General features: G+C 38.2%; 1 protein-coding gene across 3 annotated transcripts in view; it reads right to left on the bottom strand.

Annotated features, from left to right (window-relative positions):
* Window positions 1-746: 746 nt before the first annotated feature.
* ESYT2 (extended synaptotagmin 2) overlaps window positions 747-26,074 on the bottom strand; it is a 769,824-nt gene continuing 744,496 nt past the window's right edge. For all 3 annotated transcript variants that reach the window (XM_085631951.1, XM_085631950.1, XM_085631949.1), the window contains 3 exons: window positions 9,117-9,222; window positions 2,046-2,095; window positions 747-1,956 (listed from right to left, as the gene is read on the bottom strand). In XM_085631951.1, coding sequence (XP_085488077.1) covers window positions 1,911-1,956; window positions 2,046-2,095; window positions 9,117-9,222 — 202 coding nt within the window. In that variant the 3' untranslated portion in view covers window positions 747-1,910. The remainder of the gene's footprint in view (window positions 1,957-2,045; window positions 2,096-9,116; window positions 9,223-26,074) is intronic.

Genomic DNA, 26,074 nt, shown 5'->3' with positions numbered 1-26,074 from the left:
TGTGATCACTAAAACAACATTACTGTAGCAGCTGGACTGTTTATTGAACTTTACAGTACCTTTTGGTATAATCATTAGAGGCCATTGTACAGAGGCAAGAGGCACATCAAAGTATCACCTGTTCTTCATCATGGGTCAGTAAACTGTTGCTCACAGAACTGCGAGGTGAATGGTTTTGCTTTCCAACACCCATTGCAGACAACAAGCATCCCTAGGACTCACATTTAAAGACAGAGGTGAGTTCTTTATCAACATGCTGGGGTAAAACTAAAAAGAGGAAACAGTGACAACAGTCCATTTTCTTCATGGTAATCCAAAAGTACTTAGCAAAGCACAATTAAATGATGCCCAACTGATGCTGGAATAAAAAATGATACGAAAAAGAATACTAGGGAGCCCCTAAGTATTTAATGTTTTGTGTCCCAAAAAGCCTGTTTAAAAATGATGTAATATAAAAAAAATGCATCTGTTTACAAAAACTGTATGGTTAAGTAAAGATTTCAATTAAATTTGAACTGCATAAGGTGTAATTATTTGTTTTGATTAATTCAAATTCAAATAGATTGATCGGCTGATGTCTTGGGGTTTTCAGTCCTTCAGCAGGGGAATTCTCAGACATTAAATAGGGGACTGGTTACTGGTATACATTTCAATCTCACTGGACCTATATTATCATGTACAAAAATGTTTGCATATGTTTGAATAAAACAGGGCTTTGTATGAATAATGTGATCACTAAAACAACATTACTGTAGCAGCTGGACTGTTTATTGAACTTTACAGTACCTTTTGGTATAATCATTAGAGGCCATTGTACAGAGGCAAGAGGCACATCAAAGTATCACCTGTTCTTCATCATGGGTCAGTAAACTGTTGCTCACAGAACTGCGAGGTGAATGGTTTTGCTTTCCAACACCCATTGCAGACAACAAGCATCCCTAGGACTCACATTTAAAGACAGAGGTGAGTTCTTTATCAACATGCTGGGGTAAAACTAAAAAGAGGAAACAGTGACAACAGTCCATTTTCTTCATGGTAATCCAAAAGTACTTAGCAAAGCACAATTAAATGATGCCCAACTGATGCTGGAATAAAAAATGAATTTGAAAAAGTAAAAACATTATGAGAGCAAAATAATACTATCACAGGATGATCCCCAAGCATGACAAATCAAGTCAGCCCTTTTCTGTAACACCAATACCCTTACATTTATACAAACCGTTGTACATGTTTTCAAAAACTGTTTCCGTCTACTTCTTTGAGTCATAAAATCTCTGTACACATTATAGCTTTTCAAAGACTTTCAAAAATATGTTTATCCTGTATAAATGAAAAACACTTTTACATGACGGTACTTTTAAAGTAGTGATAACTTTGATATACAAAGGTGTGAAACTAGAGGGTGTCTTTTTCCAGCAAATAGATAAAATTAAATTAAAACATTTTGGGCACATAACTAAAATTAAAAAGTTCATACATTAAAAAAATTAGCATGCAATTGGAAGCAAATTGTAAATTCTTTCTTCATTTGACTTTAAACTGTAATGGAAATATTAAAAAAATAAAAATAGTACATATTTACAAGGTATACACAGGTGATATACAAATTAAGGCAGGGGATAAGCAAAACATATTTTTACTTTAAAAAAAGGGGGAAATTGCCATAAAAGTCAATTTGTTTTTAACATCCAATTGCACATAAGAACATAAAATCATATTGCTAATAAATGATATGCTCTTCCCAAAAACTGCATATAATGTAAAAAGGTGTATTTATAAAAACTATTGTTGGGTGTCCAATAACTAAATTATTGAAGCTATAAAAATAATATTGGTAATTTTGTGAAACAATGCATTATTAAATGTAAAAATGTTGGCGAACATGTGCTAAGATGATTTTTTGAGTAATCCTAGGTCGCAGAATTCGGCCTTGTACCATCTTCTGTTAGATCATACCTAGATGAAACAAAGGAAATACATTTATGCTTTTTAGAGGTTTACAGTATTAAACATTAAACAATTTCAATGGCCCAATAAAAACTCACCACTGAGTCCAGCCTTTGCTAAGTTCTTCGGATGCCAGTTCTATCAATAGCTGTAATACAGGGAGGATGCATTACAATCCACACAAGAAATGAATCTCAGTAGCAGTTTAGAATTTGATGGTTAAGTCCCAAACCACTACATTTTACTTTTAATGGTATAATAAGCACTATCAGAGCAAATAGGTTTGACATTTGCATAGTAATGCTCTAAGATGCCAACATCAGGCAGGGCCACATGCACACATACAGCCAGAAAAGGCAAACATTGCATTCTTTACACACACACACACACACACACACCGCCATACATACAAGCCATACATGTAAATGTTTCCATGTACAGAGACTTCACATGTAGAGGCTGCCATGTGCATGGGTAATACACATATCCTTGTTCACAGTGAATTCCAGGAGGCTCACATATATTTGTGCACAAATCACTCACAGGCACACCTGCATATCTCATATATGGCCCTTTATCATGAGTTTCATCTTCATCTAGTTTTGTTTGTTGGGGTAAAATCATTCTGCCTGTTGGGATCTGTAAGCTTATAGCTATATGGTAAAAACAAAAGTTCCAGAATGCAAAAAACCAGGACTGGTGAAATTTACTCACTACATAAAACATCAATTTGACACTTATGACGCTGATACTTTGATTTTTTGCTTTGCTGTTTTCAAATCAATCAAATCTTTTGTCATTTTGCATCAAAAAAGACAAAAGCTGGAAACCCAATGAGATTAGATGGTCCGGGTAAACAATATAGGGATACAGGGAAGCCAGTTTGACCAATCAAAATGACAATGTATTTAAAGAATTAGGACTAATATAGATTGTCATATAATCTGGATATCTGGACATTAGAAGCATGCCTGTCCCCCACCTCCAGTGGTTTTTGATGCCAGACTTTAGTAAGAATACAATTAAAAGATTCAATTATAAATAAACACAACGCTGTTGACATTAAACTTCTAACAACCAATATTTTTGTTTTAAGATTAATACCATAAATGGCTTGCTTGAAGAACAGGTCTGCAATGCGTGGTAAATTATTGGCAACATTGATGAAATTGCTAAATATGCCTGTTGTGTAACTATGAAAATCGATAACAACATATAAAAAAATAACTCTGCAAACCGTAAAGGAGATTCACCTATTTAAACCCCCTCTGTCATAGACCTCTTTTGTCAAAAACTGTAACTACAGTATCCATAAATTCATTTTTATTGTGCAATTATTGTCATGACCAAAACCTCGTTTGACTTAACAGTTTTCTGTACCGTAGTTAAGAACACTTCCTTCTTGAAAGGTATTTTTAGATGAGGACATCCAATATTCTTCAATAGATTTAAAGGAAACAGAGTTGGCTCTACCTTTTGTAGAGTTCCATTACAATTCTGGAATAATGTATTTGTATGCCTACACCCTGATACAGAGGGTAACAGTAATTTCAAGATGCGGAAATTATACTTATCATTCTGTGTTTGACACATCCCCTCTCCCCACCACTCCCGGGTCTCCTCAGAAAAGCAGAATTAGAGAGGGAATCAGAGTAACTAAACCCACGTCTTGAGGGAAAGGAAAATGCTACTTACCCAGTATGCATCTGTTCTGGGCATGTAGAGCTGTAGAGTCACATGCTATGCATAGATCGCCATCTGGTGTTGATGTTTGCACTTTGTTTTTGTTCGAATAAGTCTTTCCAGTCTAAAGGTAGGTGACTCCTCCTTTCGGTGATAGTGCGCATGGGCATCGACTCCATTGTTAGATTGTTTTCCCGCAGAGGGTGAGAATGGATTAAGTAAGAGTAGAATAGAGAAGTCCATGTGTAATTATCTAAGTAAGATAGTACTGGAACAGATACAGGTAACCGGGGAGGTGGGTGGGCACATGTGACTCTACAGCTCTACATGCCAAGAACAGATGTATATTGGGTAAGTAGCATTTTCCGTTCAAGGCATGTGTGCTGTAGATCACATGCTATGCATAGACTATACAGCAGTAATCTCCCGAAGCGGTGGCTAACCTGTAGCTGTTGCAGTAGTTTGAAATAGTGTACGTAAAACTGCCTGGCCCACATTAGCTTGTTGTCTCGCTAACACATCTACACAATAGTGTTTTCTGAATGTGTGTGGTGTAGACCATGTTGCAGCTTTACAGATATCATCTATGGGAATATTTCCAAAGAAAGCCATAGAAGCAACCAGTTTGCGAGTGGAATGCGCTCTAGGGGGAATTGGTAAAGTTCTCTTTGCTTTTGCATAACATATTTGAATACATTTAACTATCCATCGTGCAATACCTGATTTAGAACTGGGATTGACTTTGTGTGGTGGAGCAAAAGCCACAAAGTGTTGTTTTGTGTTACGAAAAGATTTTGTTCTTTCTATGTAATACATTAATGCTCTTTTTACATCTAAAGTGTGTAGAGCACTTTCTGCCACAGAATCTGGTTGAGGAAAGAACACAGGCAACTCAACAGATTGGTTGATGTGGAAGGCAGAAACTACTTTATGTATGAATTTAGGATTAGTATGAAGAACCACTTTGTTTAGGTGTACTTGTAAAAATGGTCCTTTTATGGTTAATGCCTGAAGCTCACTCACTCTCCTGAGTGATTTGATAGCAATTAAGAAAGCTAGTTTCCAAGTGAGAAACTGTTGTTTACATTTATGTAAAGGCTCAAATGGTGGAACCATTAGCCTGGTAAGGACAATATTAAGATTCCACGCTGGGGCCGGTGGAAGTCGTGGAGGTGTGGAAATCAGCAGAAATCTCTGTTAGCATGAGCTGAAGCCATTTTGTTTTGCCATCCATTCTAGTTAGCTATGTGCTCGCCATGTGCTCTTTCCGTCTTCACTGTCGCCGGCTTTGCTATTCTGCCCGAGTCATCAACTATAGTTAACTCCTTCAGTACTGAGCCAGAGCACTGCGCATGCTCAGAAAGGCCTGTAGCTGCTAGAATGCACCGGTTTAGAGTGTAACTGTCAGCCTATTCCAACTGATGTAAGCAGTTTACTTTCCCCTCCCACTCGGTTACCTAAATGATTTCTGTATGTCCATATATGTGAATAGCTATTCTTGTGTATACTTGTACCGCCTCTTTTTGAGTCTCCATGCTTACACTGCAACAAAAGGTGTATAAAAGCACCCTGGTTTCTGTATTCCATGTATTGCCTCATACATTGCCTGATGGTTCTGTATCGATGTAGTCCCACTCATGAGTGATAATAAACTATTGTTTTGATATTACAGCTTCCGTGCCAATCTCTATATTGTTGGTCTGAGGACTAAAGGACAAAGAAGGGTGAACCCTTGCTCTGGTGGGCCCCTGAAAAGGATCAATTCCACAGAGGAATATCTCTTTTGAGTCCTTCCATGAAAGCTTTAATAGCGGGCACTCTGAAAAGGGACAGGTGTTATCTGTTTTGAAGATAAACAGCTGTTGCAGCGAGATGTAAGCGTATAGACGTATACGCTAAATTTGAACGTTGTAAATGTAGCAGATAACAAATTATATTTTGAATAGAAGCATCAAGTGGATTGACGTTGTTATTACAATACATAACAAACCGCTTCCATTTTGCTGCATATTTTTAATGATATTCATACAGTCTGGTGGAAGATTTAGATAACCAAACTCTATGACTTCAGGTGCAAGATCGCGAGGTTTGGGATCTGGATGTCTTATCTCTCCATGTTTCTGCATGAGGAGACTGGATGTGAGATGTAGTTTTTGATGAGGAACTACTGATAGTTCTAGAGGGTAGTGAACCAAGGTTGGCGAGCCCAAGTGGGAGCTACTAGGATTAGTGTGAGGGATGTTTGACTGAGCTTCCGAACCACTAGCAGAATGAGTGGGAGAGGCGGAAAAGCGTAAGCAAATATCCCTGAACAGTTCATCCATAAAGAATTGCCCTTGGATAACGGGTGTGGATACCTGGAGGAAAAGTTTGGGCATTTTGCGTTTTGGTGTGTGGCGAACAGATCTATGTCTAGAAAGCCCGATATCTGAAAGAAGGGGAGGAGAACTTGAGGGTGAAGTTCCCATTCGTGAATATGTTGTCTCTGTCTGCTGAGGAGATCTGAAATCTGATTGTCCACTCCTGGGAGATGTTTCGCTAGGAGATAAATCTTGTGATGAGTGGCTCAATTTCCAAATGTCTTGTGCAAGGTGTGACAGTTGGAGAGAGTGTGCTCCTCCCTGTTTCTGTATGTAATGCATTGCTGTCATGTTGTCTGTGTGTATCAGGACAGGTTTGGCTAGAAGGTGAGTTTGGAAGGCTTTGAGCGCTAAAAATAGTGCTAACAGCTCCAGATAATTTATGTGGAGAAGCTTTTCCTTTTGACTCCATCATCCTTGAATTGTGTGAGTTTGGAGATGAGCTCCCCAACCAGTGAGCGATCTGTCTGCTGTTAGCACTGTCTGTGGAATTGGGTCGATGAAAGGCTGCCCTTATGTACGGTTGTGTAGATTCCACCACTGCAGAGAGCGATGAGTGCGGCCGTCCACCAACACAAGATCTGTTAATAGACCGTGAGACTGATTCCACTGATGTGCTAAACATTCTTGAAGGGGACACATTTGCAGTCTTGCATAAGGAACTATCATGATGCAAGATGCCATCATTCCTAGTAGTCACATGAATACCCGAGCTGGTAATAAGCGATTGGGTTGAAATTTGGAAATGAGAGCCTGGATATTGTGAATTCTGGTTAGATTTCGATCGGCTACAGCTTTTTGTGTATCTAGAGTGGCCCCTAGATATGCTTGTGTATTGGAGGGCTGAAGATGGGATTTTGCCAGATTGACTGTAAAACCGAGGTTGTGCAGTAAGTGTACTGTTGTTTGAGTGTGCTGTAGGCACTTTTAAAGAGTGCTGGCTTTGATAAGCCAGTCGTCTAAATATGGGAAGACGTGAACATGTTGTCTTCGCAGTTGCGCAGCGACTACTGCTAGGCATTTGGTAAATACTCTGGGAGCAGTAGTTACTCCGAATGGAAGTACCTTGAATTGGTAATGTTGTCCCGCTATTACAAACCTGAGGTATTCGCGATGAGCGGGATTTTTGGAATATGGAAGTATGCGTCCTTTAAGTCCAGAGTGTACATAAAGTCGCCTTGTTGTAACAGAGGAAGTACCTGTTGGAGAGTTACCATATGGAAGTGATCGGATTGAATGTAGAGGTTTAATTCTCTGAGGTCTAATATAGGCCTCAGAGAACCATCCTTTTTGGGAATTAGAAAATAAAGGGAGTACACCCCTGTCACTGTAGTGGAACGGGTTATATAGCTCCTTTTTCAAGAAGAGATTGTACCTCTTGTTTGAGTAGAAGTAAATGTTCTGGAGATTGTTTGTGTGTTCCTGGTGGAATGTTTGGAGGGTTGCTTGTAAGCTCCAGGCAGTAACCAGATTTGTCTGATGTGATTGAATTCCAGACTGGGAAAAATTGAGAGAGACGTCACCCGACAGGTGTGGGATGATCGGGGGAAAGGGGAAACAAGTCATTGCTTGTTTGTGGCTGGGGAAGTACGGGGTTTATTACCTTTTGCTCTTCCTTTGCCATTGTTTCCACAAAATCCACCTAAAAAATAACCTCTGGTAGAAGGTGACTTCATATTGCCTCTATATGAGGTAGAGGCAGAGCGTTTTGGTGCAGAGGATTTTGGTTCCGATGATTTCGGATCTGAGGTGTGTTCCGGTGCCGAAGTTTTGGAGGGGACAGTTGGCTTATGTTTCGATGCCGAAGTTTGGGATTTGGGCCCTGATGAAGGTCAACTCGGTCTGGAGCCGGAAGACTTTACTAGTTGTTTCGGTGCCAAGCCCAAAGGCTTTATCTCGGTGCCGACCTTGGCCCGAAGGCAGAGGAGGGAACGGAGCCTTTTTAAAGGGTACTTTTTGGGGCAGAGCAGTATCTTTACTCACGGTACGCTGACCGGGTGTGATGTCTTCCTCGATGTCGGAGTCTTCCTCGGACACGTTCATTTCTTGTTCCTCCTCTTCCTCGGCTCAATGTGCTTCCAGAATCTCTTGGTCGACATCTTCTCCGTACAGGTCTGGAGTGGAGTCCTTCTCTTTCTGTTGATACATCTTGTGACGTTGAGCCCGACGGTCATGGAGCGTCTTTTTCGATCGGAAGGATCGTTAGGCTTTGCAGTTGTCTTCGTTGTGTTCAGGCGATAAACACAAATTGCACAAGTCGTGAAGATCGATGCGGGGGTTCTTGGAGTGGACGAATTGGAATGGAGTCCTTTCCATTTACAGCGAATTCTGTCAACGTGGCTAGGCCCAAGGGCCTCACACGAGGTTTACCAATCAAAGTTGTGAAATAGATTCGATACGCGGAGGGAGGAATACGCGATCGAGAAACAATACCATTGAGGGTAGTGGATTGCGCACCAATGGGAACCTGAGACCGGTGTCTAACCGGAGCACAGCAATTCACGTCCGAACCCGATGGTGGAATCTAACAATGGAGTCGATGCCCATGCGCACTATCACCGAAAGGAGGAATCACCTACCTTGTAACTGGAAAGACTTATTCGAACAAAAACAATGTGCAAACGTCAACACCAGATGGTGATCTATGCATAGCTCACATGCCTCGAACACCTCATTTTCAACTCATTCCGAACCATTCATTTCTCCAACATTTACCTGGTGAAACTTCAAGGACCATGGAGGGAACAGTGGGCTGTGGTTATTCCACATGCTTTCAAAATTTAGATTGAGCAGGAAGCACTGTTTTTAGCTAAATTGCGACTTCCAGCCTCTATTGTAATGTCACCTTTCACATTATTAAAAGTCCAGCTGTCTGGCAAAGTGGTGTTCACAGTATGATGGACTCAATAAATCTTAAGTCAGGTGACCAAAATGAAATTTTAGCTCACAGATGCCTATAGGTTTTCATTGTTAGAAAACAAAACCGTTTTATTATCTATTTCAGAAAATATGTATATTTCTGTGGCATTTCTAAGTAAACATCCTTATTTTTCTGGTAACTCAGAACACTCCCTTTTTATTTGTATACTAATAACTTGAATGCAAATTGCAAGCCCTCAACCTTACCTTTCCAAGCAGCCCTTTGTCTCTGGATAAGAAGCCACCACTGTTTTTCACTGCGACATCTAATGTTCTCCTATGAACATCTGCAAGCGAAACACTGAAATCAAAGCTAAAACAAAGAGAAATGAAATCGCTTAAACACAAATGATTCAATCAGCGATCCATTTACATTACTCCTACAGTTTAAATTTGTCACGACGGGAAAATAAAGAGTGACATTTATATATATATATATATATTACCTACTGGCGGTCGCCAGTAGGTAGTTATAGTTAGGACCCCTTTTCCATAGGAAATCCGCAACATTCTATTTTGAATAACTTTGGCGCCGGTCGATGAATCCTCGCGAATTTCTCAAAATAGGTGGGGCGCTACGCTCCGCTCCTACCCTGAAAGTCTCGGGGGGATTCGTCAAGCGGGGGCTGAGATAAAAGGGGGGTCCCAAAACGCGTTTTTCCCATGCATTTTTCCATAGGACCTTTAGAACGAGCTACAGCCCGAACGGCTGAACAGAATTACTCGAAATTTGGCAGAGAGGTAGTCCCTAGGTCAAGGAAGTGCCTTTTGTAGGTTTGGTGTAAATCTGTTCAGTAGATTCTGAGAAAATAGCCTTTAAATCAATATATATATCTGAGCCCGCTTACGGTACGCTTACCGTACGCTTACCGTAAGCGTACGGTGGCGTGCGCGAGCGCGATTCTGATTGGCTCTTAGATCTTAGTAAACATTCGAATCGGCCGAAACCAGGAAGCGGCGGCCGCCATTTTGTGTATTTCACTCTGAAAAAAAAGAGTGAAAACAAGAAAAGGGGGCAATGAGGAGAGTTACAGACCCCCTAACATTTGTAAGGGGGTCAAAGAAGGACAGAAAAGTACAAAAAAAACATTTATTGATTTTTAAATAAATCACGGGGTACGCGTACGGTAAGCTTACGGTAAGCGTACGGTAAAAAAAATACAAATAAATAAATGAAAAGCAGATTTAAGAGTTTAGATATTAGGGAGCTCTAAAAAGAGCTGTTGTGTTTATGAAGTCATTTTTTTAGTGGTACCTACAAGTAAGTACCGATGCAGAGTCTAAGGTTCAAAAGGAAGACTCTGTTCCCTTCATCATTGAAGTGCACACCATCTCCTCTATAAATGTCTTGCATGTCATAACGCAAGTTGTTGTGGTAAATGGCACCCATACCATAGTCACGGAGGAAAGCAGAAACAGATTTGTTGACGTGCTTTCTTGCTTTGTCAATCTGCGGACAGAAATGATTGGACCAGTTCCATTTTTGCCTTTGGCATATGTTGGAAAACACAAAGGCAGTTTTAGGGAAAAGTGAAAACAGTTGTGCAAAGGTGTCCTTCATAAGCATTTCCAGACCTACCCCAGTCAAAGTGCCTAGGTCATTGCCACCACAGTGCACTATTATGAGGTCAGGGTGTTGGATTTGCATGAAGGATTTCACCAATGGCATCAATTGGTGCCACTTTAACCCTCTCTGACCAATCCATTTAATGTCTACATTTGGCAAAGCAAGGTCTCTCACCATATCTGTTTTCTCTGCAAACTTTTCACTCCAGAAGACATAGCTGTGCCCTACAATCCACACTGTGAACATCTTCAAAGGAGATCTGGATGCACTCAAGAGGTGTCTTTCAGTAGAATGGCAATATGAAAAGAAAGACAGTTTGGAAATGGAGGCATACATATTTTTTTCAAAACAAAAAGAACTGATTGGCTGTTTCATACCATTCTAGAATAAAAACTAGGCTGTATGTGTAAATTAATAGAAGCATGTTTTGTATTGGTACAAAAAAATGTGTTACCAAAGAACAGTACTATGGATTTGCTGTTAGGTTTGAAAAGTCAAGCACTCTTGCTCTGTGGAATTGAAACATTGTTTGGTGAACTTCTGACCTAACTCCACACAGCAGTGTTCCATGAGCTGTTGCTATGGTAGCAGGCAGAAGTCAAGTTGGGGGAAGGGTACTAGGCAGAAGTCAAGTTGGGGGAAGGGTACTTTTGGAAAAGGGTTGGTTTTCAACCAATAGAAATGTGTGATTACATTTGAAAAAAAGGGGGAAGCACTGAGATTTGAAACTTACAAGTATATGTGTGGAAAAAAAGAGGGAAAGTTTGCCATTATCTGGTTCTGCTGAGAGGAGAGAGGTGAACACAACAGAGATCCTGGCTCTGATAATCTGCTGTTTGAGTGTCACATTTCTTTCACAACTAACTAATTTTAAAGGTGAGTTTACAGTTTGAGAGGGGATGTATGTGGTAACTTAAGAAATGAATAATAGAAATGGGAATTGTTTTTGTTGTAGTTACACATGGTGGTTTCATAATGTGTCAGTCTGTAAAAGTGATTTACACTTGCCCCGAAAAAAAAAAGAGCAGTAAGTGTGCTTTCAAATTGGCAAAGAAATTTCGTTTTGGGACTAATGTGAAAACATGACTCTGTGTGCATAGAGGAATTATAGGCAGAGATTTATTGCGTCTTGCTCTGGTGATTTCACAGTTGCATTAGATGGAAAGGGGGAGCGAATTTTTGGGGGAAGAAGCAGAGTCTTAGCACACACCCATGTGCTTGCCATGTATAGTCATGCACAGTATTTACAAGCGAGTGGGGTTTTCAGGTTTCAGTCTGTAATGCAAATACATTCAGCATCACTAAGGCTGGTTGCCCTTGCTGGAGTGTAGGCAGTCACCGAGAATACACATGGTGGTGGTCTGAAAAAACAGCTTGGACATGTGCATTGAAATAAATCAAAAAAAAAGGTTTCATAATGTGTCAGTCTGTAAAAGTGATTTCCAATTGTAAAAAGTGATTTACACTTGCCCCGAAAAAAAAAAGAGCAGTAAGTGTGCTTTCAAATTGGCAAAGAAATTTCGTTTTGGGACTAATGTGAAAACATGACTCTGTGTGCATAGAGGAATTATAGGCAGAGATTTATTGCGTCTTGCTCTGGTGATTTCACAGTTGCATTAGATGGAAAGGGGGAGCGAATTTTTGGGGGAAGAAGCAGAGTCTTAGCACACACCCATGTGCTTGCCATGTATAGTCATGCACAGTATTTACAAGCGAGTGGGGTTTTCAGGTTTCAGTCTGTAATGCAAATACATTCAGCATCACTAAGGCTGGTTGCCCTTGCTGGAGTGTAGGCAGTCACCGAGAATACACATGGTGGTGGTCTGAAAAAACAGTTTGGACATGTGCATTTAAATAAATTAAAAAAAAAGGTTTCATAATGTGTCAGTCTGTAAAAGTGATTTTCACTTGGCCCGGAAAAAAAAAGAGCAGTAAGTGTGCTTTCAAAATGGCAAAGAAATTTCGTTTTGGGAGTCATGTGAAAACATGACTCTGTGTGCATAGAGGAATTATAGGCAGAGATTTATTGCGTCTTGCTCTGGTGATTTCACAGTTGCATTAGATGGAAAGGGGGAGCGAATTTTTGGGGGAAGAAGCAGAGTCTTAGCACACACCCATGTGCTTGCCATGTATAGTCATGCACAGTATTTACAAGCGAGTGGGGTTTTCAGGTTTCAGTCTGTAATGCAAATACATTCAGCATCACTAAGGCTGGTTGCCCTTGCTGGAGTGTAGGCAGTCACCGAGAATACACATGGTGGTGGTCTGAAAAAACAGTTTGGACATGTGCATTTAAATAAATTTAAAAAAAAGGTTTCATAATGTGTCAGTCTGTAAAAGTGATTTTCACTTGGCCCGGAAAAAAAAAGAGCAGTAAGTGTGCTTTCAAAATGGCAAAGAAATTTCGTTTTGGGACTAATGTGAAAACATGACTCTGTGTGCATAGAGGAATTATAGGCAGAGATTTATTGCGTATTGCTCTGGTGATTTCACAGTTGCATTAGATGGAAAGGGGGAGCGAATTTTTGGGGGAAGAAGCAGAGTCTTAGCACACACCCATGTGCTTGCCATGTATAGTCATGCACAGTATTTACAAGCGAGTGGGGTTTTCAGGTTTCAGTCTGTAATGCAAATACATTCAGCATCACTAAGGCTGGTTGCCCTTGCTGGAGTGTAGGCAGTCACCGAGAATACACATGGTGGTGGTCTGAAAAAACAGTTTGGACATGTGCATTTAAATAAATTTAAAAAAAAGGTTTCATAATGTGTCAGTCTGTAAAAGTGATTTTCACTTGGCCCGGAAAAAAAAAGAGCAGTAAGTGTGCTTTCAAAATGGCAAAGAAATTTCGTTTTGGGACTAATGTGAAAACATGACTCTGTGTGCATAGAGGAATTATAGGCAGAGATTTATTGCGTCTTGCTCTGGTGATTTCACAGTTGCATTAGATGGAAAGGGGGAGCGAATTTTTGGGGGAAGAAGCAGAGTCTTAGCACACACCCATGTGCTTGCCATGTATAGTCATGCACAGTATTTACAAGCGAGTGGGGTTTTCAGGTTTCAGTCTGTAATGCAAATACATTCAGCATCACTAAGGCTGGTTGCCCTTGCTGGAGTGTAGGCAGTCACCGAGAATACACATGGTGGTGGTCTGAAAAAACAGCTTGGACATGTGCATTGAAATAAATCAAAAAAAAAGGTTTCATAATGTGTCAGTCTGTAAAAGTGATTTTCACTTGGCCCGGAAAAAAAAAGAGCAGTAAGTGTGCTTTCAAAATGGCAAAGAAATTTCGTTTTGGGACTAATGTGAAAACATGACTCTGTGTGCATAGAGGAATTATAGGCAGAGATTTATTGCGTCTTGCTCTGGTGATTTCACAGTTGCATTAGATGGAAAGGGGGAGCGAATTTTTGGGGGAAGAAGCAGAGTCTTAGCACACACCCATGTGCTTGCCATGTATAGTCATGCACAGTATTTACAAGCGAGTGGGGTTTTCAGGTTTAAGTCTGTAATGCAAATACATTCAGCATCACTAAGGCTGGTTGCCCTTGCTGGAGTGTAGGCAGTCACCGAGAATACACATGGTGGTGGTCTGAAAAAACAGCTTGGACATGTGCATTTAAATAAATCAAAAAAAGTGGTTTCATAATGTGTCAGTCTGTAACAGTGATTTCCAATTGTAAAAAGTGATTTTCACTTGGCCCGGAAAAAAAAAGAGCAGTAAGTGTGCTTTCAAAATGGCAAAGAAATTTCGTTTTGGGACTAATGTGAAAACATGACTCTGTGTGCATAGAGGAATTATAGGCAGAGATTTATTGCGTCTTGCTCTGGTGATTTCACAGTTGCATTAGATGGAAAGGGGGAGCGAATTTTTGGGGGAAGAAGCAGAGTCTTAGCACACACCCATGTGCTTGCCATGTATAGTCATGCACAGTATTTACAAGCGAGTGGGGTTTTCAGGTTTCAGTCTGTAATGCAAATACATTCAGCTTCACTAAGGCTGGTTGCCCTTGCTGGAGTGTAGGCAGTCACCGAGAATACACATGGTGGTGGTCTGAAAAAACAGCTTGGACATGTGCATTTAAATAAATCAAAAAAAGTGGTTTCATAATGTGTCAGTCTGTAAAAGTGATTTCCAATTGTAAAAAGTGATTTTCACTTGGCCCGGAAAAAAAAGAGCAGTAAGTGTGCTTTCAAAATGGCAAAGAAATTTCGTTTTGGGACTAATGTGAAAACATGACTCTGTGTGCATAGAGGAATTATAGGCAGAGATTTATTGCGTCTTGCTCTGGTGATTTCACAGTTGCATTAGATGGAAAGGGGGAGCGAATTTTTGGGGGAAGAAGCAGAGTCTTAGCACACACCCATGTGCTTGCCATGTATAGTCATGCACAGTATTTACAAGCGAGTGGGGTTTTCAGGTTTCAGTCTGTAATGCAAATACATTCAGCTTCACTAAGGCTGGTTGCCCTTGCTGGAGTGTAGGCAGTCACCGAGAATACACATGGTGGTGGTCTGAAAAAACAGCTTGGACATGTGCATTTAAATAAATCAAAAAAAGTGGTTTCATAATGTGTCAGTCTGTAAAAGTGATTTCCAATTGTAAAAAGTGATTTTCACTTGGCCCGGAAAAAAAAAGAGCAGTAAGTGTGCTTTCAAAATGGCAAAGAAATTTCGTTTTGGGACTAATGTGAAAACATGACTCTGTGTGCATAGAGGAATTATAGGCAGAGATTTATTGCGTCTTGCTCTGGTGATTTCACAGTTGCATTAGATGGAAAGGGGGAGCGAATTTTTGGGGGAAGAAGCAGAGTCTTAGCACACACCCATGTGCTTGCCATGTATAGTCATGCACAGTATTTACAAGCGAGTGGGGTTTTCAGGTTTCAGTCTGTAATGCAAATACATTCAGCTTCACTAAGGCTGGTTGCCCTTGCTGGAGTGTAGCACTCTGGACATGGGCTTTTTAAAAAATCTGAAAAGTGGTTTCATAATGTGACAGTTTGTAAAAGTGATTTTCACTTGCCCAAAAAAAAGAGGAGTTTGTGTGCATTCAAATTGGCAAAGAAATTTCGTTTTGTGACTATTGTGAAAAGAAATGTAGTAATATATTTAAATACAATAAAGGATTTTTTTTTAGTTTTTTTCAGGTATTGCTGAAGAACAGTGAACAAAATTTAAGATGCCTACAAAATCTAGAGTTCAAAAAACGCTAAAAAAAAAACTATATTTGAAGACAACTGGAGGACCAAAGTTAGTAGAAGATGCTCATGTTGGGAACAAGAAAAAATCTTCTGGTAAGCAGAAAAAACAATTTCTTAAAAAAATATTCAAAACAAAGAAAAATGTACAAAATGTCTGTCCTGGAAAGAATGTAACAAAACGAAGAGAACAGCAAAAAATTGAGAATTTAGTTAATGCAAATATACCTTCTGCAACTGAAAAGTTTTACATAAACAGAAAAACAGCGTTTAAAGAGATACGTAGAAAAATGTTTCAGAGAAGAGTTATGTCCAATTTGATAAAGGATGTGAAGAAATATAAGCAAAAGGCAAAATATTACAAGAGAAAAAAAGAAATTGAAGCCATTGCAGCAAAAGCATTAGAATTAAAAAGGAAACTATTCATATTAATTTTGAATAGGATGCGTACATTAGATAAAATGGTTAATGTACTGAAATCACAAAGCAAAAGCAAAAGAGTAGTGAACAGAACAAACTTTTGTAAAGTGTTTTTAGGAAAGTGGATGCATAGTTCAAGTAGTGAACCTTTTTTTAATGAAGAGAGCTATTTTCAAAGTAATAGTTTGCTTCATGCAGTTGACACCAGAGGTCGTTCATACGAAGTAAAAAATGGTTGCATAATGGAGAAGGAGATAATGGTTCCAAGAGATGAGGTACAAGTGATGGCAGATGAGGCAATGGGGAGACGTCCTAAAGCCCCAGTGTACACTTGGAATTGTAGTAGTATTTGCACTGTGCGTCAGGAATCTATTGACAGATTTCGAGAGTTTCTAAGAGAATATAGTAAAAAAAGTGTAAAACAGAAGATTAAGGTGCTTCAAAGTCTGGATCCATGCAGAGTGAGAGAGAATACTAGTTTGCAGGGTCATTCTCTGGCTTGTCTATCTAGAAAAGTGTGCAATAGTGTTTTCCATCATTTTAGGATGCTGGCTGTTCATCATACTGAAATGAGAAAGTTTGTGAGACGGTTGTATTTTGCCAAAAGTCCAGCAATAAAGTTAAATGAATTGAATAGGGCTCTGTTCCGAGGAACGGTATCAGATGTAGAGAAGGTTGTTGATGAAATTCAGTTTTGTTACTTTGGTCCTGAACAAAACAGTGCAGAGAAGGACACAGTAAATGAGGAAGAAGTGGAAGAGAATGTAGAACCTTCTGTAAGTAAGACATTTAATGATCACATAACAAAATTTGCAATAGTCTCTAATGAAAGACCAAATGTTACTTGTATTTGTTGCCGCAGAACTCATTATAGAAAACAAACTAGGAATGTTGATCTCTACAGAAAGAGTGAAAATGAAGATAATTATAAGTGGAAGGATTTTGCCACATATATATTTCTTGAAAATTGTTTTGAATTGGGTGAAGATCAGCGTATTTGTAAATACTGTTACAACAAGTTAGAGGAAAATAGAATGCCGACCAGAGCTGTACATAATAATTTAGAATTGGATGCTATTCCTGCTGAACTTTCTGAATTAAATACATATGAGTCTATACTCATTCAATGTGTTCATCCGTTCCAGACCATAGTACGTATGGAGCCCAAAACTGGTAAATTACCTCCTTCAGATTTACTGAGAGGTTTAAAAGGTAGAGTGGTGTATTTGCCCTTGGATTTGAAAAAAAATATGGAAACTATTGATGCGGATACTTTGGAAACTGAACCATTAATTATTCTGGTTAATGGTGTACCTACAAAGAATAAGAAGATTTGGCAGGAGCTGGTAGATGTGCGGAAAGTACAAAGAGCAAATTTGTATTTGAAAAAAAATAACAAATGGTATGAATCAATTTATATAGAAGAAGAAGAAGAAGACGAAGATTTTCAAGAAGACACAGAAACACCAACTGGACAAATTGAAAAAGTGGACAAGACAAAGGAAGAAGAAATTTATGAACATTTTAGCATACATCCTCTTCATTCGAAAGAAGTTATGGGAGACAATATTGATCTCTTTCAGATGAAGAAAGCAAAAGGAACTCCCGTGAGTGTATGGGAGGAGAGCTTGGAAGCTCGATGTTTTCCCCAGCTGTTTCCTACGGGAAAAGGAGGACGATACGATGAACGTCCAGAACAGATTCCAGCTTCAGAGTATCGGACTACAAGACTATATGCTGAAGATCCCAGATTTCGACAAAGTATTCCTTATTTGTTCCATCTTTTATTTGAAAGCGACTTGTCTGCACTGTCTTATGCAGTAAATCACATTTTAAAAAGTGGAGTACATTTACAAAATGTGTCTGCTAAGGATTTTATGGAGAAAGTGCAGCACCGAGATGATCATTTGGAAACACAACTGATCAATCTGATGGCTTGTCAGCGTGGGACAAATGAATATTGGTACCGACGCCATGGTGAACTAAAATGCATGTTACGCAATTTAGGAACACCAACATGGTTCCTTACCCTAAGCTGTGCCGAGTACGCTTGGGATGATTTACTGGATTTTCTACGAGAGGCCAATTCAAACATTAAAAACATCGAATACAAGACAGCAGGAGAACTGTGCTCATTGGATCCGGTTAATGTTTGCAGATATTTCAATCATAGATTTGAGGCTATGATGTCCTTCATCTGCAATAAAAAAAATCCACCCCTTGGAGAAGTAGTGGATTTCTTTTGGAGAAAAGAGTACCAGGCAAGAGGTGCTCCTCATATTCATATGCTGTTGTGGATCAAGGATGCCCCAAAGTTTGGAACAGATACTGATGAAGCAGTGTTATCTTACATTGAAGAATATGCAACATGTGGTATACCAAAAAGCACAGAAGAGAACAAGTTAAAGGAGCAAGTTTTACGTTTCCAAAGTCATCGGTGTGGAAAATACTGTCGACGGAAATACAAGAGCAAAGAAAAATACTACACTAAATGTCGATTTGGATTTCCTAGACCTGTTCTTTCAAATGGAAGAGTAAACAGTTTTATGTCAGCTGTGAGACATACTATCACAAGAAAATCCCCTAAGAATACCTACAACCTTAAAAGAAAAGAAGAATCAAAAAATATAAATGACTACAACCCAGTCATTTTATCCATGTGGAACGCTAACATGGATATACAGTATGTAGCTGACAATTCCATTGCTGTTGCACGATATGTAACGTCTTACATTACGAAATCAGAAAAAACAGAATTGAAGGAAATGTGGGAAGAGATTTCTCACGAGAAGACTGTCAGTAAGAAGCTGTACAGTTTCAGTTTGAAGATGTTATCGCATCGAGAAATTGGATCCTACGAATGTTCAGATAGGTTATCTTCTGCAAGTCTCTACTCGAAGTCAAGAAGAATAATTTGGGCAAGTTTAGGCCTTGCAGCAATGAGAAATCGGGTACTGAAATCTGTTGGAGAAATTGAATATTTGGCCGAGAATGACCCAGAAAGTACAGATATATTGAAAACAAACATGTTGGACACATATTATCCCAAGAGAAGTCATCATCTGGAGAACATGTGTCTCTATGAAGTGTTGCAGAACTACATTTATTCACGGAAAGCTGCAGAAGACATTAATAATGGAAAATATAAAGTTGTTGGTGAAGAAGGATGTTTGGTGAAGCAAACCAAAGGAAGTTTGATAAATCACCGGAAGCGGAGTTGCGACACTACCGACAAGAAAGAATTTTACTACTTGGCTCTTTTACAGTTGTTTAAACCATGGCGTACAGAGGATGAACTACTGGGAGAATTTCAAAGCTATGAGGATTCATTTAATGCTTGCAAAGACAGCATACAATGCAATACATTCACAACTTATCTGCAAATGTTAAATGAAGAAATTGAACAGGAAACTACAATTGCAGCAGAAATAGCTAGAGACAGTTCTCAGGACAGCCAAAGTTAAGGGAACACACAGTCAAGATCCCCTAGGACAACCAATCGTTGAAAATGAAGCATCAATAGCCATGAATGAAGTGGAAACGGCTATGAATCAAGCTCAAGAAGAATTTATAGACTTAGAAAATTTGGAAAGACAACTGAATCAAGAGCAGCAACAAATTTATGAAGAGATCAAAAACAAAATTGATCACGGATTTCTACATGTAAAAAAAGAGTGCTCATGCACATCATTTCATCCAATCAGGATGTATGTAAGCGGACAAGCTGGAACTGGAAAAAGTTTCCTAATAAAAGTCATCAGAAGCTACCTAAAGCAAAAAACGGATTCTACTTTGTCTTGTGTGGTTACTGCTCCAACTGGGTTAGCAGCATATAACATAAAAGGAATCACTTTACATCGTTTGCTAATGTTACCAGTGGAGCATGAGAACAAAATACAATTCAACAAGCTAACTGGAGAAGCATCCTTGGAAGTTTCACGAGTATTGAAGAAGATGCAAGTTCTCATTATTGATGAGGTGAGCATGGTATCAAACTTAATGCTTGCCTTTGTGCATTTAAGAATGCAGCAAATTTTGAAGACAGACTATGACGTGTTATTTGGTGGAAAACACGTCATAGTTTTTGGAGATCTTTTGCAACTTACTCCAGTTAAAGGACAACCAGTGTTTAATACTGTGACACATGAAGACACGAAGAAGTCATTGGGAAGCATCGGAAATACAAATATTTGGTCCTTCTTTGAGTACAAGGAACTTACAACTAATATGAGGCAAGCAAACGATGAAGAATATGGAAGTATTCTGAAAGATATCAGAATTGGACTACTCACAGAAGTTGGCAAAAAAGCATTACAGAGTCGGCTGCTACATAATTTATTTCCAAAGGAAGAAATAGTTGCAGAGAAAATATACAAGAATATTGCAGAAAACAAAAGTGTCATCTGCTTAATGCCAACTCTACGTGAATGCTCAATATTCAATGAGGAGCTTTTGAAATTGGAAAAGGAAGAGATCAGGAAATTGGAAGCAGTGGACAAAATTGAGGATGGAAGAATTACTGTCACAGTAACAGGCAAACTGAAAAATAAATTGGACTCACTAGAGAAGAACATCTCCAAAACAGCTGGATTAGAAAAAAATCTATATGTTTGCATGAACTGTAGAGTGTTTTTAAGGAGAAATTTGGATGTTGAGAAAGGTTTAGTTAATGGAGCGATGGGAAGAGTTGTGGGTTTTATTAATTATCAGAAAAAAGAAGGAATTGAATGTTTAAAAATAAAATTTGATCAGATAGATGAAGTTAAAGATATTTGTCGTTGTACAGTTCGTTTTATGCTTGTGAAAGACTTATATGTACGTAGGAAGCAGTTTCCGTTTTCTCTAGCATATGCTGTAACTATTCACAAGTCTCAAGGATTGACTGTAGATTGTGCATTTGTGAACATTGGTTCAACTGTGTTCAAAGAAGGTATGGCATATGTTGCTTTGTCACGAGTCAAAACATTATCAGGTTTATTCATGATAGACTTTGAAGAATCAAAAGTTAGTGCTGATACAAATTGTGTAAAGGAGTATAATAGATTAAGAAGAAGCTATGCTCCTCATTTAGGTCAGTATCCTGTGTTGGAGAAACGTGTAGTTTCTCGTAAAAGGAAAAATGAGAATATCTGTAGTGAAGATGTAGAGAGGAGGAAAAAAAAGAGGAGTGATGTAATTGCAAGCAAAAAGAAAAAGGAAAATGAAGAACAGGTTGTAGGATGTCATTTTGAAAATAGCTCTGGTGTCAACTGCTACGCAAATGTAGTGCTGAATGTTGCATTTTATCTGGAAAGTTTGCAAGAGCAGATAATAGTAAATCAGGGAAAAAGATTCTGTTCAGAGCTGAGTCTCCTTTTTCAAAAGCTGAGTAATGATAAAACTCAAATAGAAAGTGCTACTGAAATTAGAAAACTTTTAGATGTATGTTCAGGACGAACACAGTTTTCTCAAAATGAACAGCAAGATGCACATGAATTTTTGATGTATTTTCTTCAGGTAGTGGAAGAAGAAGGAGTTCCCATTGACATTTTTTTTGGTCTCTCTTATAAATGGGAACATAGTTGTGATAATTGTTATAATATAAGTGGCTCTATTGTTGATAATGAAAGGTTTATTTATTTGACATTGCCAGAGAGTAAAACAGTCACTTTTGCAAAATTAGTTAAAGATGCTAATCATAGCATGAAATGTGGTGAGTGTAATTCTGACATGTTTTCAACATTAATTTTAAAGGAATACGGACAGTATGTAATTTTAATGATGCAACGATGTAGAGCTGATGGTTCAAAATTGGATACTTTAATAAAGAAGTTTACAGGACAGCAATTATCAATTTCAGGAAAAACTTTTGTAACTGTTGCAATAATTTTCCATGATGGACCTACTGTTACTTCTGGACATTACACAGTTTATCTTAAATGTGAAAAAGGCTAGACACTGTGTAATGATTCTCAATTGATTTTCAAACAATGTTTGCCTTTTGATTTAGCAAATTCATGTCTAATCTTCCTGAAACCTAAATTTTAGAGAGACTTGGCAAGATCTGGACAAAACAATTTTACCATTTTACTGGATTACCATTGCAATTTTGTAAAAAATTTTTTTTTTAAATTATCATTTGGCCTAATGGAAAGATAACCAATTGTAATGTGGACTTTTTTAATTTTTAATGAAATTTTGAAAAACCAATAATTTTGAGATTATCGGTAACTTCTGCACATTTTATATTTTGGAATGTTATTGGACTGCCATTGGAAATTTTTTCAAAAATGATTTAAAAAATTACTATTTGGCCATGTGGAAAAGTAACCAATTCTATTGTGGACTAAATAAATTAATCAAAAAATGTTCGTGAACCAAAATGTTACAGAGAATCTGTGAGATCTGGACAAATTAAACTTTAGAATTTTATTGGATTACCGTTGGTAATTTAATCCAAACAAAAATTTAAAATTACTATTTGGCCTAAAGGAAATGAAATCAGATGTTTTTTGGAGTTATTTGAGATATAATATTGTGATTATACTTCTGAAACAAACATATCAGACGGTATTTTAAAGGAATAAGTATTGGTATTAGATGATATTTTTTTACAATATTATGCATTTCTATAATGTTAAGTTTAAGTAAAAAAAGAATCAGGGCTTTTTTAATACAATCTTTGTGATTGGTATTTTTTTTTGCCCGCTGTAAAATGATGAATGCAATTGCTTTCACAATTTATAGTGAAATGCAATATATTCTGAAAACAGCAAAAATAAGGCAAAAATATTTTTTGGGAAAAAATGTAAATATGTGTACTGTATTATAAAAAGTTTTAAAAATATTAATACTTTTTACTTTTTTTCCAGATAGATATAGAAAATTTACGAAAACTACAAACATTTTTAAAACTATTTTTAAAAAAAATAAATGAATAAATATTTTTTCAGTGAGTATGGTAAGTCAATAATAATAATTGTAGTCTCTCAAGGTCAATGTAATGTCATAAATGATTTTTAGTGTTTTTTTAAAAAAAAAAAAAAAAGTACGCGCACCGTACGCGTACGGTAAAAAAAAATAAAAAAAAGTTTTTAAAAACATATGTAAAAAAAAGATGAAAGATAAGGTTGGCTCTTAAAAGAACCGTTGTGTTCATGCAGGGACAGAGGAAAGAAAGATTGGGAATATTAGACGGTACGACAAGTGTGCTGATCTATTTTACTGTTCACCAGGGAAACACTGGTCTCCCTATAAGTAATTAGATCGTGACAAGTGGCGCACCGTACTTCAACCCTCGCAAACCGAGGGTTAATTTCCAGAGGGCCAGCAAAAGGAGATTCTCCCCCCACAGATGAAGGGCTCACCTGACCTGCAGAAGAAGGAGTCAGCCCTGCAGATGATGGTCCAGGCTGAGCTGCTGTGGATGTACTGGCTCGTCTTTCTGAAGAGTTACCTCCAAAAAGATGACCATGTGTCCTTCTGTGTACATCCTGGAGGTGTCTCTTCATGGTGTGATTCCCAAAGGAATACTTCCTGTCAGGATTACCTCTAGAAAGTACACGCTGACACAGCCTGCAAGTAACTAAGGGTGCATTCACCTTTTGCTGGCCTTCAGGAAAAGTAAAATAATCCCAAACATAAGAAGGCTTTTGTTTCCTCGCTCTCTGCCTCAAGACAGTGCTGCTGGTGCTAGCCTCACTCTCAGAAGGGCTCTGCTGTTCTGCCATCGTATCCCAAAGACAAACCAGCTCCTTCTCCTAAGGGATCACAAGCAGAAATGAGGGGAATGGGTGTGGTGTAGGAGAGTTCTAGAACTGAAAGTAGTTTCAACCAATCAAAAGTTGTGTTTCATGATCACATGACCAACCGTACGCTTACGGTACGCTTACGGTACGCTTACGGCAAAAGTGCGCATGCGCGTAAAAAAGACACGCGCTTGCGCGCATGCGCATAACAGTCACTCCCCGACACTTCCGCGTAACCTGCGCGCGTGGCGTAAGCGCGCACGCGTCCCACGCGCAGTACGCGCGGCTACGCAAAGTGCGTAACTATACGCAAGCAGCGTAGAAAGATTACGGACGTTGCGTAAACCGTACGCTTACCGTGAGCTTACGGTACGCGTACTAAAAAAAATTTAAAAAAAAAAAAAAAAAACTGGAAATAAATTTTACATGTTTATTTTAAAAAATTATAAAAAAAACATATTAAAGAATTTTAAAAATTTAAGCATAGTCTTTATAAAAGGTAAGAAAATTAAATTAAAAATATGTTAGAAAAAATTGAAGAATAAAAAAAAAATTAGCATTTAAAAAACCTTGCAAATTCACTGAAAAAACCATGGGTTTCAAACACGTTATAGTTAGGAATTAGCATTTAAAAAACCTTAGAAATTCACTGAAAAAACCATGGGTTTCACACACGTTATAGTTAGGAATTAGCATTTAAAAAACCTTAGAAATTCAGTGAAAAAACCATAGGTTTCACACATGTTATAGTTAGCTGGACATTTTACTCGTAAAAAACCAATGAAATTGCCCCGTTATAGTTAGTTCAGCTAACTATAACTCGCGCGCCCGCAATGCACTGCTGATGACGTCACATATTACATCACTCATGACATGGTCAGTGACATCACTCATGACATCACTGATGACATCTCAAATGACATCACTGATGACCTCACTGATGACATCATCCTTGTGATAGAGTGGCAGACCTCCTCTCACCCTAATATAACCTTTGATACACACATTCAAAAATAGAGACTAAAATTTTCAAAACAATGGACATACCAATACCAGTTACAACAACCTATTCAGTAATTCTAAGATCCACATAAACATCCACTCATTCACCAACAGTCCAATACAGTCACTCATACATGTACTCACTCAACACATGTACTCATACACCTATACATCCTGTTACACAATGCCACTCATCCACAGAGTTACTCACACACATAGTCACTCATGCTAATAAAGAATCAAACATACATTTACTAGCATATACAGTTATACACACACCACCACACTTACTTCTACAGAAACTTACACATACTTAGTCTTTTAAACAATCACTTATAGAAACACATACTTATTCATACAGGAACTCTTTCAATCTCTCACATATACCCACATATATACACCAATAGTCACATATACTAGTTTTAAACATATGTAGTTACTCATAAAGACACTATTGAGACAGTCATTCACTCACTAACACACCCATACACACACTCATCCACCCATACAGTTCTGCACACATGCTGTGTTCAACACACACAAAGAGTGAATCATTCATTCATGCACCTATGCACTACATAATACCCCCCACCGAACCATACAGACACTCAGACTGATACTCAAAAAAACAACTAATAACCTATATAGACACCCATGTAGCTACTCACCAACCCATGCAACCACTTATACACAAAGTGAGAGACTGATACAGATATTTTCATATTTAAACATTACACAGTAAGCCATGTATTCACTATGATACACTTAATCAGTCAGTTACACAATAAATTTTTCAAAAACAAAGCATCCATTTAGACACTTATATACCCATTTATTCTTCCATTGACCTTGAGATATACATATATAAAACATATTTAATTTTCAGAAAAACACACATTCACTGGATGATGTCATCAGTGAGGTCATCAGTGATGTCATTTGAGATGTCATCAGTGATGTCATGAGTGATGTCACTGACCATGTCATGAGTGATGTAATATGTGACGTCATCAGCAGTGCATTGCGGGCGCGCGAGTTATAGTTAGCTGAACTAACTATAACGGGGCAATTTCATTGGTTTTTTACGAGTAAAATGTCCAGCTAACTATAACATGTGTGAAACCTATGGTTTTTTCACTGAATTTCTAAGGTTTTTTAAATGCTAATTCCTAACTATAACGTGTGTGAAACCCATGGTTTTTTCAGTGAATATATATATATATATATATATATATATATATATATATAT

Source organism: Triturus cristatus, chromosome 10 (assembly GCF_964204655.1).
Source record: "Triturus cristatus chromosome 10, aTriCri1.1, whole genome shotgun sequence".
NCBI lineage: Eukaryota > Metazoa > Chordata > Amphibia > Caudata > Salamandridae > Triturus > Triturus cristatus.
This window is presented reverse-complemented; position numbering and strand designations above follow the sequence as displayed.